A 19860-nucleotide genomic window follows, 5' to 3' on the forward strand; every position below is an offset into this window, starting at 1 on the left:
CCGTCTAGAGTTTAAATGGACAGGTATCAGTCAAAAGGGAGACATCGAAGAGGAAGGATCAAGGCTGGACGGATGGGGAAGGATCAACATATGGAATGTCAGAACAGGTAGGCTCATGGAGATCTAAGGGTTTGAGGTCAAATGTAGAGTTTCTGGCAGGGATCTTCATATATGGGCATTCCCATATATAGGCTTAATATTGATGACATCAGGGTCATTCCCTGATGATATCACGTGATGTCACATGGTCATGCCTGGGGTGACTAACTAACTAAATAACTAACTAACTGACTGACTGACTGACGGGAAATGGACGTTTTCAAATCCGATTCAAATCAAATTTGTTTCTCAAATGTGATCTTTTTGCCTGACCTTTCACAATGCCATTGGCAAGTGATCAGAAACGATCTGTGTGCTCCACTGATTTTAACAACTCAACCCAAAGCCGCCCTGCTTCGACACAACGACAACGGATATATCTGCTTTGGTTACGTACTAACCAACAACAATCTGACATTGCAGATAGAGAAATGTCCTCATAAACGGCCTTGTTTCTGTACATTCTGAGAGGTTTGTACGTTTGTATGGACGGAGGCATCCCCCTAGGAGATAGTCAGGTCGATTATCCAGTTCCAATAATATTACATATAATATTACAGTTTTATGAGCTGGGGGCGTGTGGTATTAGCCTGGTTAATAAACCAGACCGAATCAGCCGTTGGCAAAAATAAATTGCCTGCCGGCGGATTACGGTCTGGAGAGGCTCAATTGTACGCCCATTTCCTACACCAGAGAAATGGGGCGGCCAATCGGGACACGGTATGCAATATGGGCGGGCTTTGGTACAGTGACTTTCAATGCTTGAGGCCTTTGACTGACAGTAGCTCTGACCAATTGCGTCAAAGAGAAAATGTTTCAACCCGCCCCCCTGGAAATGAAATCCAAGCTGAGCCTCCCCAGACTAATATCCCGCGGTCCATGCAATATTAGTCTGGTTTATTAACCAGGCTAGTGTGGTATGTCATATAGCAATTTTGGGCATGTTAAGAAGCGCTTTCGCTTTCGTCAGCTGATGTCACATACGGAATGCGCACTTTGAGGATCGTGGTATTACATTTCTTCAGACTGGCACCATAGAAGACATGACATATGACTTTGTCACATTTGGGTTAATTATTCCTATTGCACTGCATGCTGTCACCTTTATGCCTCAAAATAATTTGTTTCTATTGAAAAACACCAGTAAAATTATATTTTAATTTAAATTATAATTATATTATATTTGAAATGAGTTGAATGGTGCGTAATGCTGTGGCCCGTGATTGTATATGGTCTTCGCTCGTAGCATTTTATTGAAGAAGACTTGAATCGGGTGTGATACAGCGTATGAAAGCAAACTTCCCAAGGATTATGGAGATGTTTTTATCTTTTTTAAAGGTTGAGAAATGAAAGAATTATGGCCGTTTCTAATCTCAACATTTTACAAAAAAAGAGCGCTGTTGCCATGTCTCATAGAAACAAGTAAATAGGTCTATAAAAATAATCCCAAAATAAGCGCATATAACAGGGGTCTGTAACCTATTTTAAATGAAGTGCCATGTTTTTTTTTTCTAGATAGTGAGTCTGCCATATCCAAATAAATTTTTATGACACCACATTAAAATAAAAAAACATATTTTGATTGTCCACAAATATAAAGTTCTTCCTTCTTTTTAAATATGTTCTTGCACGTTGTTATAATGATCATTATATATCCCCCTGCAGTCAGAGTTCATAGTTTTAATGAATGAATGTGATGCATTGTGAGCTGGTAGATCTGCTATTTTCAAAATTAATCTTGGAAAAATGTAATTTAATTTTTGGATTAGCCGTCCTTAGTTGGGCAAATGCATTCATCTGGGGATCCTTGACATGGGAATGTGCTGTGTGAGGATCACTGGTTTAAACAACATTAGGAGAAAAGCCCAAATAACCACTTTAGAAACAAGAAAAGCAACCACAACTAGTACAACTACCAATATTTACAAGCAACTTTACAGAAAAAGAAGCCGCTTATAATAAACAGACATGGCAACACTCCAGCAGCCTCCCAGAGCCGCTCAAGTGTAAAATCAAACAGTGCTTTTTGCATTTATGAGGTGGTCAGACCCACGTCTAATCGTTATGCGCTGAGTGTTTTTAGGTCAAGGGGCTTAATAGCAAATTGCGCAAAGCGAAAATAATTAACATATGGACACTCCCACAATGCTAAAATATTCAGGAACGTGGTATGCCATATGTGTGTGCGTTCAACACGGGCCGATAAGGCTTTCATAATACGATTGTGCGCAGAGCGAGGCCAATTTATGTATTACCCCATTGTAAAACGCACCTTCAAAATCCAGCCCAGAGCGCCAAAGTCTGACGTAATTTTACATCCTAGCAGGTTTGCATCCCCCCTCCCATTCTCAATTCCCATAGACTTTTTTCGTATCGCAAATAATAACTGTGTTCCAAAAATAAATAAATTATCCCGGCGGTTTGACTCGAGTCATATGGATATGAAGGATCAACTGACGGCGATAAAACACTAATGTTACTGCCGCCGAATTAGTTAAATTTTCGGCAATAACAGACTGTATCAAATATGAGTGACTGATCGACTATCATAAACGATACAGAGCCACCTCCCAGACAATATCACAGGGAGAGTTTGTTTATTTTTGGACCACAATTCTGAGACAATTTTAAGATGACCCAATGTTATTCTCCATAGAGAAATTACTTCTGCAACCCAGGGGACGAGAGAGTGACATCAGGACTTTGGTACTCTATTGATTTCACCGTCTGTCCACTGTAGTGCTGACATTACTTCTATAAAACAAACTTATATTGCACTATTGTTGTCTCCACCAGGCCGAAGGCATGGGGAGAGTATGTTTTGCACTCTTGTTTATTTAGCTCAGCACGCCGTAAGGTTGTAAATGAAAATACTTGCGCTCTGTAATGACGTCACGTCAGCAGTGCTTGGGTCGCGCTGCCTGCAAGTGACGTTTTGGACAGTTTGATATGTGAATTGGGTCACATCATCAGGTCGTACTTGCATTCAGACTGAGACGGATCTCCTCAAATCAGATTTGAAACCACCTCTGAATGTGACTCAAATCACACATTTGTAAAAATCTGATTCCATGTGACCTGTCTGCGTTTAGACTTGTTTAAACAAATCGGATTTCAATCTTGATGTGGCACAGATCTGATTCAGGCTAGATTTGGCTGACAGTGTAAATGAGCCTTAGAGACAAACATTAAAAAGTTAAGGGATATAAGTCATTTGATCAAGTAGACCTGATCAGGACCCTCACCTCACACAGTCCTCCATTCAGACACAAGCCCTGGCAGCTGCTGTTCCCTGGAGTCCAGAGAGAAAAATACAATATTTTAAATAATTCATCAATAACTAACATCTGGTACTGTATACAATCTTAGTATATAAGTAGACCTATTTATTAAGATAATATATTACAGTGTGATATACAATGCGGAGATACAAGGATGATCTTGATGTACCATAGCTTGTTGAGAAAAAGTACAATTATTTGGTAACAATGCTTCAATATACAGCACACATAAGAAATGTTGGTTGAAGCAGCACTTCCCATAAGGCCATGAACAATGTCAGCACCTTCTGTGATACGTGTGTATTATGATTGATGGGTTTAGTTAACCTTACAAAATTGCACTTGGGCTTTCAACCGTGGGGAAAATGCTTCTTAAACACGTTTATTTTATCTCATTGCACATCCACTCTCCTTAAACCTTTTCTCTCCAGCCATACTCACTGATGTCACAGTTAGGCCCCACCCAACCAGGAAGGCAGTCACACAGGTATCCACCAATTAGGTTACGGCAAGTACGGGCATGAACACATATGCCCCTTTCACACTCATTGGTGTCTAAAGAGAAAAAAGCAAATTGGCAAATTAAATCTCTAATCTCTATAACTACTAAACAGACATTCATTTTTAATTCAGGCAAAACAGAGACAACTGCATTTCAGTTAACCACTTGAACACTATACAAATGACGAAAACATTATGCCCAAAATAGGGACGGTTGAAAGTGATTAATAAATACAACCAGCTGCTGAAAGCAGTTGGAAAGACAACTCTTATTGAGGCTGTAAATGTAAATGTAAATGAAGAGATCTGCTTCCATTGACCTGGTCTTTCATAGCAAAGCCATTGTTATGTGTATAAATATATGTACTAGAGTACTAGTGTGCCCCAAAAGTGAAATTAGATGTTAGATTAGTGAAAATGATGAGAGATGAGATATACTTTATTGTCCCATGGGGGGAAATTTGTCTTGGGCAAAGTGCACTATTACATCAACATTTAAAAACATACACACAGACAATACACAGATAGCAGCATTGTACAGTCATTGCAGAGAGACAGACAACCCAGGCATAAGCCATCTCCATAATAAGTATACTGTAATACAGTAGAATGCAATTTAGCAATCAAGAGAAGTGTATGATAGCATTTCATATGTTTCATGATAAATGCTTTTATGTGATGTATTCCCATGCTTTTGTTCTTGCTTAAATGTAAGTCGCTCTGGATTAAGAGCGTCTGCTAAATGCCTAAATTGTAAATTGTAAATTGTATGATTATAAAAATACCACAGTATTCACAAGGTATAAATATTCACAAGGTATAGTATCACAAGTACTCACAAGTACTGTATGTCATGTAGGCTACTTGACAAATACCCCAACAACAACAACCAAAACAATTATTTTCATTTTTTAAGGTTTTTAAGCAATACAGCTTATTGAGCTTAATATACGAGTGGGTCTGTTTCCGTATCTCACCAACTAAACTGTCATTCTCAAAATGTAATCTACTGTACCATCACCCCAGGGGGACTACCTCCGATACCGGAGAAGACGAATAAGAATGTGACAGTGGTTGAATAAAAGGGAAGAGGAAGTCATTCAATTGTACGTAATCTAAACCTGTTACGGCCTGTGAAAGTCCTATCAGCATTTAACACCAGCTCAGTCAGGGAATGAGAGGGGGGAGCAGAAAGAGAACGTGGGGGGTTTCTATGTGAAGGGCCTGGGGATGCAGCTGGGTGAATGCTTACTGATCTACAGGAAGAAATGTAAGGAGGGAATTAGTCTACTAAAAAAGAAAGAAAAAAGAATGAGACTGATGGAAATTATAATTGCCTGGCGTCCCTTGGACCTCTCCTGATGCTCTGCCTACAGGGTGAGTCTATACAGTAACTAGTTTTATCAGTGTGTGTGTGTGTGTGTGTGTGTGTGTGTGTGTGTGTGTGTGTGTGTGTGTGTGTGTGTGTGTGCGTGCGCGTGCGTGCGTGCGTGTGTGTGTATGACTGTGAGGGACTATCAGGTATCAGAGTGACATATCACCATAACACAGGCGAGCCTGTCACACTGAAAGATGTCTTCGCTTTCATTGTAAGAGCCCCGAGCCTCTTTGTATATGTGTATGTGTGCAACTGTGCACATGTGTGCTTGTGTCTATATGACCTGATTCAATACGATATTCCCCCTCCTGTGTAATCTATTATAACTATAGCAGCTCCCTTGGGGTCATTCTCACCAGTGTGAGCGCATGAATCCCAGAGAATGAATCACAGAGAAAGATGACAATGCACCAAGAGAATTCATCCACAGTGCACAGCAAAATCCTCAGGGTTAATTTAGCTTTTCAGTGTAGAAATGAACCCATATGGACATAAAGTAACAATGAGGATTTTACTGTGTGGGCTTATCTTCAGACTACAGGAGGATCAGATGTTCCTGAAAACTGATCTTTGACCATCCTTTGATCACTTGCAAGTAATCAGATCAGATGTGTGTATTCAAACATTGTCTATTTGCAATGGTTGCTTGAGTATGCCAAATTTATACTCGTAGTATGACCATAAATATCAGATCTACATGCTCACAATCCGTGAGCATGTAAAATCAATTTCCATGTCATCTTTTGCTGTTACGAGTAACGACGTGATTTGATTGATTGAATATTTTATTAGGCAACATATAAATGCAAACAGCACAATGTACAGTCAGGCATTTTTGTTCAAAAAGGATTTCACCGAAGAAAGACCTTGCAGCCTCGTTTCCATTCGGGTCCCATTCACTCACACATGACATGATAAAATAAATCTGATTCCAGACTTGATAAACAGCAATCTGATTGGCCTTCTGGATAGACCAAAAATCTGATTTGGGCTGCCAGTCTGAACATAGCCACGGTTGTACATGCATGCATGCCAGCTGGGTGGTCACTGTGTGTATACTGACCCAGTTGGCAGGTCCTGCCACTCCATCCACGGGGACAGAGACATCGGAACCCCTCAGAAGACTCCTGGCATGTTGCTCCACGTCCACAGGGGCTCAGATCACACTGTCTCACGGCTGGTTAGAGAGAGCAAGAATATTAATACATGACGGCCCACTGAGCTGTGAAATAGAACTGTACTCCACTTTATGAATGTCAATGAGATATGAATTCTTGTATACGTGTTTGTGTGTGTGTGTGTGTGTGTGGTGTGTATGTGTGCACGCGTGCGTGCGTGCATGTGTGCGTGCGTGCGTGTGTGTGTGTGTAGTTGTACAGAGGTGAACGTGTGACCCTAACTGTTGCATTGGTATGCGGATGCTTTCGTGGACTGTGTTTTCATTCCCTATTCTCCTGCCCTGGTTCCTGCACAAACACTGATCATCTGCTGACCATAGTTCACACCTCATGGGTTTCACAGAGAGAGGGGGAGGGTAGGGAGGGAGAGACGGGTACACAGACAGGTGGGTGGAACAGAAGAGAATGAAGTCAAAGCAATAGAGAAAGCAAAGGATGATGGATTTCTCCACCGCGGGTAACCATTGAATATTTCCCAAACATAGAAGCTTAAAATCTATGGGTGAAATATTTATGTCATGAGGGATCTGTTCCTTATGTTATAAAAAACATTTCACAAAAATCGTCCTGCTGGAAGAAAGGGTGGCATTTCTTCCTTGGCCTAGTGAGAATGTCATGGAAATCACAAGCTGCGTTCATGATTTGAGGCATTTTGTTAAAAACTGACAAATCCTGCAAAATTTGGAAGCCAATCTTATCCAATCAGGATGGAATATTGAAAATCGGACAGATCCGTGTTGATCACATGACTATAGAGATACTGTGTACCGAATCTGGCAGAGAAACGGCTCATGATGACTTCACCATGCAGAAGTAATACAACATTATTTATACAGTAGTGGCATAATACATTTTCCCATGCATGGCTCTGTGTTACGTATACATGTCTGACTCAGCGGCTACTCTCTCATAACCTTTTCTCATTTACCTAACCTTGTAGAAAAACGATTTTCCATCCTCCTGACCCCAATCCCAACCCTGCACAATAATAACCCATTCAAGCTACTGTAGTAGCGGCTCACCCAAAGCTATAGTGAGGAGAATTCACAACAAACAAAGAAGCCTTTAATTAATATCCTTCATGTAAATAAAGCTAGTCTGAAAACACAGATATGTTGTGGTTATGGTCATCATTCCCTACAAGCCACACAAGTGGGGGGGGGGGGACTGTGCAGTCTATTAGCTATGGTGGAGGGAAATATTCAACAATACCAGTCTAACTGAGTTTTGTCTGGAATGTCTGACCAGCCTTGTTGATTGTCAAACACTGTGAATCTTTTGTTAAATTGTAAGAAACCTCTCCTCTCTGTCTTTTGTACATGCTCGTGAAAGAGGTTTAGTGTCAAGTTTGTAATGCTCGTGTCGGTGTACACTACTACCAACCAGGCCCGTCTACAGACAGACACAAGTATGGGACTGGAAGCAGAGGATGTGGAACAGTGTATGTTTATTTATACACAGAGCTTTGACATACTCCTGCCTGCATCATCCAACACACACACATACTACAGCCAAACATATTATATGTGGGTGTGTGCTATTGTTTTTTCTCTCTCTCTCTCTCTCTCTCTCTCTCTCTCTCTCTCTCTCTCTCGTTCTAAAAGTTGTGTGGGCTCCTGTAAATTAGAAGTTGGGATACAGCCGGGCTGAAATTGTAACAGATTGGCCCAGACGGCTGGCTTAGCGGCACCTACTGTAGGTTGCTAATGCAGCGTGTCGCAGGTTCGACTCCCTTTGCTGCGTGTCACTCCCCATCCATAGACATAAAGGATGGCTTTAGAATAGATGGCTCATACGAAATGGAGGAACTTACTTTCGCTGTTAGGATAAGCACAGAAAAGTTTTACAGATACTGGCTGAAATGGATATTATACATGGGAATAGATATTTTGTAAAGACTTTATTTATTGTTTTATTCTACCGATGTGTGATTATCATGAATCCTATACTTGGAAACGAACAAACTAAGACATTCTGAAACTACTCAAAGGGGTTTCCCTTACTCTCCTGGAACTGTAAGACCCGTTACACTGTGAAAATTAATAACAAGAAATGTAACAAAGGACCTGTAACAATAACGATATGTACTGTGATGCCCTACGTGACCCACCTGTTTACTGAAAAATCTAAATATGAACAAAGTTAAAAAAAAAAAAAAAAAAGTAATGTAACAAATTTGAAATGCAATGTCGATGTCTTTTTTATTTTCATTTTATTTTATTTTTTCTCTTTTCTTTTTTGTATGTTTGTGGTGTTATTGTGAGTACTGTATGTTTTCTTCTGTCTTTCCGTCTTGAAAAATCAATAAAATTCTAAGTTAAAAAAAAAGAATAGATGGCTCAAGGTGGAGTCTCTGGCGTAGTTTACCTGGCTGAGGTGCTACAGTACAGTATGTTCTATGGCAGCTCAAACAAAAATCGCTCAAACTTGACGGATTTACAAACGGGTTGGTTTATTACAAACGTTATCAACGTGGCTATGATTCAGGATGCTTATCTGCTTAATGTTATTTTTATATGAACATCATATAAAAGCATATGAGTATGCAGACGTCTTTGACGTTTCTAACAAACTTGGTTAAAAATTTAGCAAGTTATGGTTATTTAAGTACATGCCCCATAGACACAATGTTATGTTGCACCCCAGTAAGATGGCCGCCACGCATGATGTCGCTCTCCATTGGCCAGCAGCACGGGTGAGCCATCTAGCCATTCTTATATATATATATATATATATATATATATATATATATCTCATCATCATTATTTTTCGACCGTGGTCGAGATCATGGATTTCACAATGCCACGGCAGACTTTGCGGTCCTTCATTGCCATCCCCAGTTCCTGCTTACTGACGCATGTGTACCTAGCGATGACATCAGGGAACGACAGTTTTCTACCACTGGTCTGCTTTGAGGCAGGATTCCAGAGGAGAAGGAAAGATATAACCTCATTGTCAGCTCTGTAGCAGTGGCCGGCAAACTGTGTTCTTCTGGATCGGACTAGTGAAGAAACACAGGGAAGGTATTAGATTACGGTAGTTGATGGGTGTCTCTTCCAAGAGAGATTTTGCGCTCTCATTAGAAGGCGGTGTAGGTCCCATCCAACCGTTTTTCTAATTTCTTTGAAAGTGTCCATGTCTCGGAGCCTTAATCGGCTCGACGGTCATCCTAAATATCTTTTACTTTGAACATCTTACTAAGCTGGGATAACCAGATCTTAGGCTGACCAGGCCATACCCTTCCTAGTTTGAAAGTCCTTTTGGGAAGAAGATATATTATGAACCCAAATACTATGTCCCCATCTCTCTCCTCATTTCCTGTCAGCCTACTATCAATAAAGGCAGAAAGCCAAAAAAATAAAGAAATTATAACGAATGATTAAGAATTGATATGAACCACAACCGTAGTGGTTCTAAAGATAGATACATCATGACTTGGACCCCTTTCATAGAGTTTGTAGAAAGTATACCTTTCACTTAAACCCATATTCCCTTGTACAATCTGATACCTCACACTAAACCTGACATTGGGCGACCTCTGGTTGGAGGCCCTCAGTAAGTAGACAGTTGGATATAGAGCAATTTACTATCTAAACTGAAAGATGGATACAATGTATGTAACCAAGATACCATACCCTGATGGAAAATGCTGTTTATTTTATTTTATTATTATTTTATTTTTCTTCTTACTATGTTCATTAGTACTTTCAAAACTAGTTTACTAATTACTTTTACTGTCTTGTACTGTCTGTCTTTGTTTTATTTGTCTTGTTCTGACCTTGATTGGGGGGGGAGGGGGGGATATTTACATGTCGGATACAACAAAATGTACACATATGTTTTTTCATTTATTCATCAATAAAAATCAAAATAAAGTGTTTAAAAAAAAAGAATTGATATGAACCCATAAAATATCCCATCCTACTGCTCAGCTGAACTGAGCTACTTAGGAAGTGTGTCCATCACCCATCCACAAGCCCAACACACACACACACACACACACACACACACACACACACACACACACACACACACACGCATGCATGCTTGCATACATCAGTGACATTCATAGATGCATACAATGTCAGTATAATTATAAATAGAGAGAGAGAGAGAGAGAGAGAGAGGGAGGAAAGGAGTAAGTGGAGACTCTGATTGCTGTTAATGTTGTTTGTGTATTGTGTAAATTAGCTTCCTCTGGTGGATTGATCGGAATCACTTAATGGCTTTAATCCAATAAAAACCAATCAAGGGGCAATCTCGCACCAGCCGACACATGAACATGAATGTGTGTGTGTGTGTGTGTGTGTGTGTGTGTGTGTGTGTGTGTGTGTGTGCGCGCGTGCATGTGCGTGCGTGTGCATGTGGTATTGACAATTACCATCTGCACAGGTGTGTCCGGTCCAGCCGTTGGCGCAGATGCAACTGAATCCTGTTGGGTTCTCCTCACAGGTGGCCCCGTTCGTACAGGGGGACGATAGACACGCATGCTCCACTGATGGAGAGACAGAGAAGAAACAGAGGGAAGACATCAAGTAGATGCAGGGAGGGAGGGAACGTTATAGAGAGTTTTGGAAGTAGTAAAATGTGCTATGGAAAATTATAATTACTAGTCCTTACCCGTTCTGAATATATGAACAGCAAATGATGTTCAGTGTGGGTAATGTGATGGGGGGGGGCGGTTGTTTACAGATGGTGTTGTGAAGTTGGGTTGGGCACAAAAGTAGGCTAATTAAACGTAAGTTTAATAAGGAAATGCTGTAGTAGAATCATAAGTACACCATTGATGTGTGATGTAAATTTGGTGGTGATATTCTGTCTATAAATGGAAGTTATTGAATTTTTTCGTTCACGTTAACATGCCCCCATCAGAACTGTCAGAGCTGGCTTTCAGGTGCCTGTGCCACGCAACCCGCGCGTTGGCTGCGATGCTTCCCAAAGAAGAAGTTATGTCGACTGACGCAAGAGTAGCTAGTAGTATCTGGGTCCAAGTTGTTTTTCCCGTGTGGGTCTGTTGCGCAGAGAAATGTGTCCCAGTATTAATGTGTGTCTGTCCCAACATGCATTTCACTGGTGGTGACACGTGATCAGCGGGGAGATGTTTTTTATTGTAACGCAAATTAATTAAATTAAGATGAATGTTACTTTATTGTATGCTGGTACACCATATCTGCTACCTTCAGGAAGGAGATAACATTTTCTTCGTGGCATGTTTGTTGTATGTAATATCTGACCATATGTAACGGTCAGATATCGCTATCACTGCTACGAATTATTTATATCACGGGTTGTGAATGATCTCCTCTTAGGATACGATTGATAAAGGGAATGTAATGAAAATAGCCTAAATAAGCAAGCAGAAAACAGTCAGAAACAAAACTCACGTTAACCTTTTATCTCAAGTCAAATGAAGGAATCGACAGTATTTGTATAAATGCATGGTAGGGAAATGTTTTCATGGCTAGGACTGTAAAATGTACACTTATTAGCCCACAGACCCCCATTTGAAAAGTATGAAAGACCCCAGTTTGACATGCAGCATAGAAAGTATGGACTGTCGCACAGGTATTCCCAAATGTACAGTGTGGGTAATGTGATGTAATAGATCATATTATTGATATATGTATTTTGAGGAAGAATTGCTTTAATATAGACTTGTTCACTGGAAATGGAAAAACAGTACATCATAGTCATATATAGAACTGAAAGTGTCAAACAGTCATTGTCATGTTAGTAGTGTAGTAATTGCATTTATGTATGTATATACCGGTAGTTTCATGGGCAAATGTGGTTATTATGTATGTGGCTTGGCCCAGTGAAAGAGGAAATGTTCAGCAGTTCAGTTTGATGGTCAATGTGTTAATATTTCTTTGTATACAACATTGTTCATGTCGGTACGTTTGGTGTTGTCCTCCTCATTGATTAGCAAGATTCGGAGTTGCTGGGGGTTGCCAACTCTGCTTGCTGCCACATAGAGTTGTCCATGTGAAAAGAAGTCTTTCACAGAGTATACACCCACTCGTGACAGTGACTGACCTTGTGACTTGTTAACAGTCATGGCAAAGCAAGGGCGTACAGGAAACTGTTTGCGGGTGAGTGTGAAGGGGAACATATTCTCAGACGGTGAGAAAGGTATCCTAGGGATGAGTAGCTGGGCGCCGGCATGGACCCCAGTTACCAGCTCTGCTAGGAGAAGATGTGGGCGGACTTGCTTCAGGATGTAGCGTGAGCCATTGCAATGGCCATGTACTGTGTCAAAGTTTCGCAGTAGCATTATGATCATGCCGACCTTCAGTGACAGGCGATGTGGTGGCATGCCTGATGGACAAAGTGTGTTGAGGAATTCCACTGGGTACTGATGGTTGTCATGTTGTTCCACAGAATCCACACTGTGGAAGATGTGCTCCTGACCTGGGAATTTGTGGGCAATGTATTGATTGACTGTGTCCACTTCTGCATTGGTTGGGCAGAGGATTGCTCTCTCACAAAGCCACTGATGGTCGGTCATATTGTGTGCAAGGTTGTGAAATACCCAGTCGACCATTTCGTGCAGAGTTGATCCTGGCATGAGAAAGCGATCCATTATTGTGACTGTAAATTCTCCCTTATCCTGAATAGTGGGGATGTTCCCCTCGCCCAGATCAAGCAGAAACTGGTGGAACAAAGTGTCATCTTCCATGCTCCCTGCTGTTGCATGTGTTATGCGCATGTTGTTGGTGAGTTTCATGGTTTGAACATGGTTCCAGAGAGGGGAACTCTTCAGGCATCGTGAAATTATCTGAGGTCGTGTGCCATGGGGAACGACTGGTAGGATCTGGCGCCAGTCTCCACTGAAGATGGTGGTAATACCTGAGAGTGTAATAACAAAGTTGCTGCATTATAGACAATTATTATGGAAGTGATACTATATTGTGTTTCTTTTGTAGTTGTGTTTGTCTTGTAATGAAGATTGGCTGGCAAAGGTGTTGGCAGCTGTTATTGTTGTACATAAAAAGGCCACAATATAGTCATTCATGCCGTCAGAATGTACAGTAATAAAGTGTATACGTTTGAATGAAGTCTTACCTCCAAATGGTGAGTTAGGACAGTCCCTGAGTTTCCGGAATGTGCGGTCGGCAGCTTCAACAGCACGGCGATCCATCATGGACACCTCATCAATGACGAAGAGAGAGCACCGACGGATGAGCTCTGCTGTACTGGACGTAGTACCGATAGCACACATTGACTCCTCTGTGAGTACAATGGGACACTTGGTGCGGCTGTGAAAGGTGGTTCCTTTTGGAAGTAATGTTGCAGCAATTCCACTTGAGGCTGTTGCAAGGGCTACTTTTCCATCTGCACGCACAGATTTAAGGATGAAGGTAAGTGTGAAGGTCTTTCCAGTACCCCCACTTGCATCAAGTGCAATAAGCTTGCCACGGTTGTTCTGAACACTTTCCAGGACACAATCTGCAACTGCTCTCTGTTTGTCATTTAGAAGGTGTTGTGTTGCATCAATGTAACGCTGCAGCTCAGGAACATTGTGTTGTGTCTCATGTCGGATGTCATGGGGTTCGGTTTGTCGAATGAGATCACGATTTGGCTGAGGGAGATTGAAGTTGATAGTGAGGTCATATCCATATCGTTCAAGATGCTGCTGAATCTCCAAAAGTACCTGGTTGAGTATGTTGTCATTTGGTTCGGTAAGGCCTGCAGCATGTGTGAGGTCTTCTGAAATGGAATGGTTGTGTCTTTGCCAGAATTGAATGTGGTCTTTCCTTAGTACAAATATGAGTATGTGTGCGAAGATCTCACGTAGCTTAGGGCCAAATGCAACCAATGCTGCTTCTTCCATAACCATGTCTACTTCATGGTCATCCTCACAGATGCCTCGTGCAATGCAGGCAGCAGCGTATGTGTCATGCACAACTCCATTAACAGAGCGAAGGTCGTTGTAGCAGGTTGGACCTTGAACACGGTAGAGCAACATCCGCATGAAGTACAGGTCAGTGTTGTGAGGAGTAAAGGCAAGTACAGGAATGCGCCCAATTGTGTCAGCCAGTTGGTCTTGGTTATGACCACCACTCCTTCTCTGTTTCCTGCGCTTGAACGTCTTGTTGGTGAAGGAGAAATGCTTGAAGACGTCTGGGTAAGTGATGTGTCTCTTATCAGGATTATCTTGCATTGCTGTGAAGTAGGCTGTGAGAGTTGTACGCGGTGGTCCGGAATCAATGAGGGCCTGGGCATCTTCGTCATTGTTGAAGGTGATGAGTTGCTCTCCTTCCAAATGGATTGCCAATTGTTCAACAGGTGGATATTTCTTTTGGATAGGGAAGTCATAAATCCTCCAGAAAGCTTCAGAGGCAGTGATGTAGCGTGCCACCTCATATTGTGTGATTTCATCATAGCGATCAACACTGACCATGCATACGTCGGGACCTTTGTCAATGTATTTGTAGAGATACTTGACTGCAGTGACAGAGCACACGACCTCAACATTGATATGAGCCTCATATCTGAGAGATAGGTATGGGTTAAATGGAACAACCCACTGGTTGGTGATGAGGAATTGTATGCCACCCCTGCCAGTCTTCAAAAACGAACAGCCTGGTGCTCCATGTGTTTCTTCTCGACGCCTATATAAAGGGTAGGAGCTCTCAGACATGGCTGTGTCTGTCCTGTATTCTTTTGGGAATCCTTTTGTGCACTTGCCCTTGTCCATACAGGAAGAAGTCATGTTCAGTGCACCACATGGTCCATGTATCATGTTATTGGCGATCACACGATGCAGTGTAGGGTTAGTGGTGGCATCGGGGATTTCTGCGGATACAATGCGGTCAATGTCAGCAGGGACGCGAGGCTTGTCAGCAGGAAGCAGCGTGAACAGTGCATGTGCATGTGGGAGTCCGCGTTTTTGTGTTTCTTTGACTGTGACATATGCATCTACACGACCAAAGATTTGTTGGTTATATACGTCGTTGATCATCGCGTTCCACTTCATGTGGAAGACCCGTGCAATGATGTCAGGGCGGTCGTGAGGCTGTTGGCCTGGCAGAAGTGACTGGGTTATTTCCTTCCATTTTGGATTACAGGTCATAGTGATGAATAAATCCGGTTTTCCTTTTTCACGAACGATAGCCATTGCGTCTTGGAACTGGTGTGTATACCAACGTGGTGATCCGTAGAGAGTAGAGGGTAGTATTGTGATCCTTCCTGGAAGGATGGCTTCATCAGATGCAATGGCATCTTGTACACATTTGTACTTTTCTGCTTTGAGTGTCTTCTGATTTTTGCGCATGAATTTTAGTCTCTGGCCCTCAATTTTCACTTGCTGATCACATACAAACTGTTGGCTCAGTTTCCCTGTAAGAAAAATAGTAAATGTAAGACAATGTCATGTTGTAAATGCAGGGCTTAGGGTGGAGGCAAATGCAAAATATGTGGAATGAGGGTATGTGAATGGAGGTATTGTACTGCGTAGTTGTAAGTGTGGAATTAGGTACATTACATATATGTGTTATGTGAAGTACCTGCACGGAGGAACAAATTGAAGTGAGTTGCTGGGTCACGTAGTTGAAGATGGTAGCGATAGAAGTCTGTGGCAGTGATCCCCTGTCGACCACCAGGTAGTCGTTGATTGAGTGCGAGATGATAGCCATAGTTGCCTTCAGGGTAGAGCAGTACATAACTGAGGGGATCATAGAGTGGGTGAAGAGGGTGGATCCGCTTTGGCCCACCACTCCGAAGTTGTATCTGTACGTCGATGGGTCCAAACTGTTGGTTTTCTGTAGCTCCTGGAACAATGACAGCAATGTCTGTGCCACTTGGGAGGTTGACTGTACCTGTGTGGAGAGGGGGGAGGGTGTTGTGAAAATTGTCTCTGGAATGAGTATAGTAGCTGTAGTAATGTCTGTGAAAGGTTGTATTTGCGATATTGTGATCAAGGATGTGTAGTGTCATGTGGAGTGGTGTAGCGAATGTGAAAGTGTTGTGAGTTACAAACCTGGGTGGATGTTCCGTGGAGCGTTGGCACTGAGGTTGATGTACATCTCTGTAGCAGGATCTTTAGCAGCAAGTTCTGCAGCTGTTTTAAACTGTTGTATGAGAGGGTTACAGTTGTGCAAAGCTGCCTGTGCTTGTTCCAGTAGGTGTTCGTCGAGGTTTTGGTTCGAATGGTGTGCTCTGCGGTTGCGTAGTTCATGTTGTGGATCATGCACATAGATTTGTGCAAAACAGGGTATAGCAGAATCGGATTCAGGAAGTAGAGGGCCAATTGTATGATACATCTTGCCTTGAATACGCAGGGTTGGGTTGAAGCCAGGTTCTGGTTGGGGTTGTGTCATTCCAATGGAGGCCATAGCCAGAGCGTTGTTGTACCTTCTGGCATCTCGCACAAACTGTGGGTTTAGAAATAATTCTCTGATGGTCTGTGGAGGTTTGGGAGGGATTGAACCTGGTTTGGGGCTGTCAGGGTCGTAACGGAGATCGACACGACCATTGGAACAGCAGAATCCTGGTCTCTCCTCTTTCCAACAATATGCGCCACATGCTGAGCACTTGGAGCATTCGAAAAGGCTGACTGTGCCGAGTGTGTGTGTGGCATCATACAGAGTCTCATCAAAGTATTGCATGTCATCAGGACATGCTGTGCGACGTCCTTGTTGCGTTGTTTGAGCCAACCTCTGAGAGTACAGTGCTGCGCGTGCAGTAGCGTGTGCAGTAGTGTCAACACGCTGCCGGTGGTCATGTTGGGCAGGTGTTTCAGCTGCGCGGGCAGTAGCTTGTGCAGTAGTAGCAGCACGTCGACGGCGCTCATGTTGGGCAGGTGTTTCAGCTGCGCGGGCAGTAGCTTGTGCAGTAGTAGCAGCACGTTGACGGCGCTCATGTTGGCCAGGTGTTTCAGCTGCGCGGGCAGTAGCTTGTGCAGTAGTAGCAGCACGTCGACGGCGCTCATGTTGGGCAGGTGTTTCAGCTGCGCAGGCAGTAGCTTGTGCAGTAGTAGCAGCACGTCGACGGCGCTCATGTTGGGCAGGTGTTTCAGCTGCGCGGGCAGTAGCTTGTGCAGTATTAGCAGCACGTAGACGGCGCTCATGTTGGTCAGGTGTTTCAGCTGCGCGGGCAGTAGCTTGTGCAGTAGTAGCAGCACGTCGACGGCGCTCATGTTGGGCAGGTGTTTCAGCTGCGCGGGCAGTAGCTTGTGCAGTAGTAGCAGCACGTCGACGGCGCTCATGTTGGTCAGGTGTTTCAGCTGCGCGAGCAGTAGCTCTTGAAGTAGCTTCAGCATGTAGACGGCGGTGACGTTCGGCAGGTGTTTCTGCTGTGCGAGCTTGTTGTTGTGCGTTTGTCCTAGCACGCCTTTGCGTGTCAAGTGAAACAGTGTTTGGGGTTGTTGTGGGGTTCATTTTTTTCTTTTTCTTTTTTGTGCTGAACTTGGTTTTCCGCTTTGGTCTAGTTTGTGTATTTGGGGCACGGGGAGGAGCAGTAGCACTGGTGGTGGATGGGTTAGGGTCGCCTTTGAAGTCAGCAGGTTCTGAAATGTGTAGCATTCATGAGTTATTAATAGTGATGGAGAGAGTTGTGTGCATGATGACATATTTTATGGTTATGTTGTGAATGAGTTTAGTAGCAAAAATGCAGTACAGGGGATAAGAGGAGTAGTTACCTGTGGCCAGAGGCCTTTCCAATGAGGGGAAGTGTGTCGTTGTGTGGTGACTGTCCGCATGGTGCTGACCTGAGAAGGTAGGGATGAAATGTAAATATTGTGTTATGAGAAGTAATGAGAACATGTCATCTGTGGAAGGAAGGTAATGTGATACATGTAGTACGGTATATACAATTTGACTGGGAGAAGGAGAGTAGTTTCTGGGCAATGTGTGGGCAATGACACACACAAACACACACACAAACACACACACACACACACAGCAGGGGAGTGGGGGAGGTGTGACACTGGTACACACACACACACACACACACACACACACTATCTCGATCTTCCCTTACATTTCAATGTGCTGATAGTTGCACATGCAGTCACACACACACACACACACACACATACAGCAGGGGAGTGGGGGAGGTGTGACACTGGTACACACACACACACACACACTATCTCGATCTTCCCTTACATTTCAATTTGCTGATAGTTGCACATGCAGTCACACACATTGGCAATACATCACATAGATAGAAGTAGTCATCATCACATGTGTAAGCTAAGAACGTAACAGTGGTGCCTTGCTATGCCTTGAACTGAAGTCTATTTGCATATCAATTGTTCCACCCTCCACAGGCAGGAAGTCAATCTATGGCTGAGAAGACAGTGATTCCAAATTCTTTTGAGTGATATTTGATCTGATATTATCTTTAGGGTCTTAAAATAGACCACCTGGGGGTTTTGACCTTCCTGCTTAGCAGATAAGTGACACTATGCATTTTACGACACACACACACACAGGGACAAAGGTGAGTCCCACTTCAGCGACGTTTAACATATTTTGCCATTTTTATAAATTGCAGCATTTAACTCCAATTTCATTTTATATGGTTATACTGTGGTTATATTCATGTAGAAAACGAAGAAGAAATTATTATTATAACTAAAGGTAGCAAAATAAATTAAAATAAAATAAATAAATAAACATTCATACTACATATTATTTTGGCTATATGAAATCTATAATAATTCTGCCAGTTTTAACTGTTAATAAAGGAGGTAGGCTGTGAACAGCAGCACACATCATCATCATTAGCAGATGATGATGTTAGATTTAGAAAATAGGGTTGCTAGTATTTTCTGTTGCCCTGCAGTTGGCTTTGGCACTTCTTTTTCGGGGGGGGGGGTGGGGGGGCGGCATGTTAATCTGTGATGGCACCGGTCCACAACACACAACATACAACAGTGTCGGCGTTTGTTACACAATGTGTTTCCCATTAAATCGGGTATACTCCGTTTATGCTCAACAATGTTCCCGTCTTTCTGTCGGAGGCTGCAGCGCCGTGTAGAGGAGAGAGTTGCGACAACCCCGTTCACTGTTTATTCACGGAGCTTCATGGGTCACTGAACGGTATGTTGTCGTCACTCTCTCTCTCTAAACGGCTCTGGTCTACAGGCTGCGCTCGCAGCGCAGCGCTCCGCTCACTACTCAGCGCTCTCTCTGAGCAAGATGGTGGCGCCCGTCAGACTATGTTGTTACAAATAGTACAAAGATTCTTACGTGGATTTTATCGCACACACACACACACACACGGGGTGGAGATTTTGTCATGCCTGCGGTCCTGAGTGGAATACGCTTTGCAGTTAATGTACACGGGTTGTTGTCGTCACTCTCTCTCTCTAAACGGCTCTGGTCTACAGGCTGCGCTCGCAGCGCTCCGCTCACTACTCAGCGCTCTCTCTGAGCAAGATGGTGGCGCCCGTCAGACTGTGTTATTGTTAATA

The 19860-nt window shown here is 42.8% G+C and overlaps 3 protein-coding genes across 3 annotated transcripts in view; all 3 read right to left on the reverse strand.

The window, feature by feature from the left end:
• The window catches only part of clasrp (CLK4-associating serine/arginine rich protein), a 108301-nt gene that overhangs the window by 18063 nt on the left and 70378 nt on the right, over positions 1-19860 (reverse strand). The gene's annotated exons all lie outside the window — the stretch shown is intronic.
• LOC310864126 (uncharacterized protein) overlaps positions 1-19860 on the reverse strand; it is a 62665-nt gene that overhangs the window by 3903 nt on the left and 38902 nt on the right. The window contains exons 8-11 of the mRNA XM_083772698.1: positions 10819-10932; positions 6323-6436; positions 3822-3935; positions 3345-3391 (exon numbers count right to left, since the gene is read on the reverse strand). Coding sequence (XP_083628824.1) covers positions 3345-3391; positions 3822-3935; positions 6323-6436; positions 10819-10932 — 389 coding nt within the window. The remainder of the gene's footprint in view (positions 1-3344; positions 3392-3821; positions 3936-6322; positions 6437-10818; positions 10933-19860) is intronic.
• Positions 12101-13583, reverse strand: LOC310864042 (ATP-dependent DNA helicase PIF1-like). The gene is made up of 2 exons (XM_083772581.1): positions 13503-13583; positions 12101-13286 (listed from the first exon to the last, which is right to left on the reverse strand). The coding sequence occupies exons 1-2, from the start codon at positions 13579-13581 to the stop codon at positions 12289-12291; spliced, it is 1077 nt and encodes a 358-aa protein (XP_083628707.1). The 5' UTR covers positions 13582-13583; the 3' UTR covers positions 12101-12288.

This window comes from Protomyctophum parallelum (genome assembly GCF_964188405.1).
Source record: "Protomyctophum parallelum genome assembly, chromosome: 9".
NCBI classification, from domain to species: Eukaryota; Metazoa; Chordata; class Actinopteri; order Myctophiformes; family Myctophidae; genus Protomyctophum; species Protomyctophum parallelum.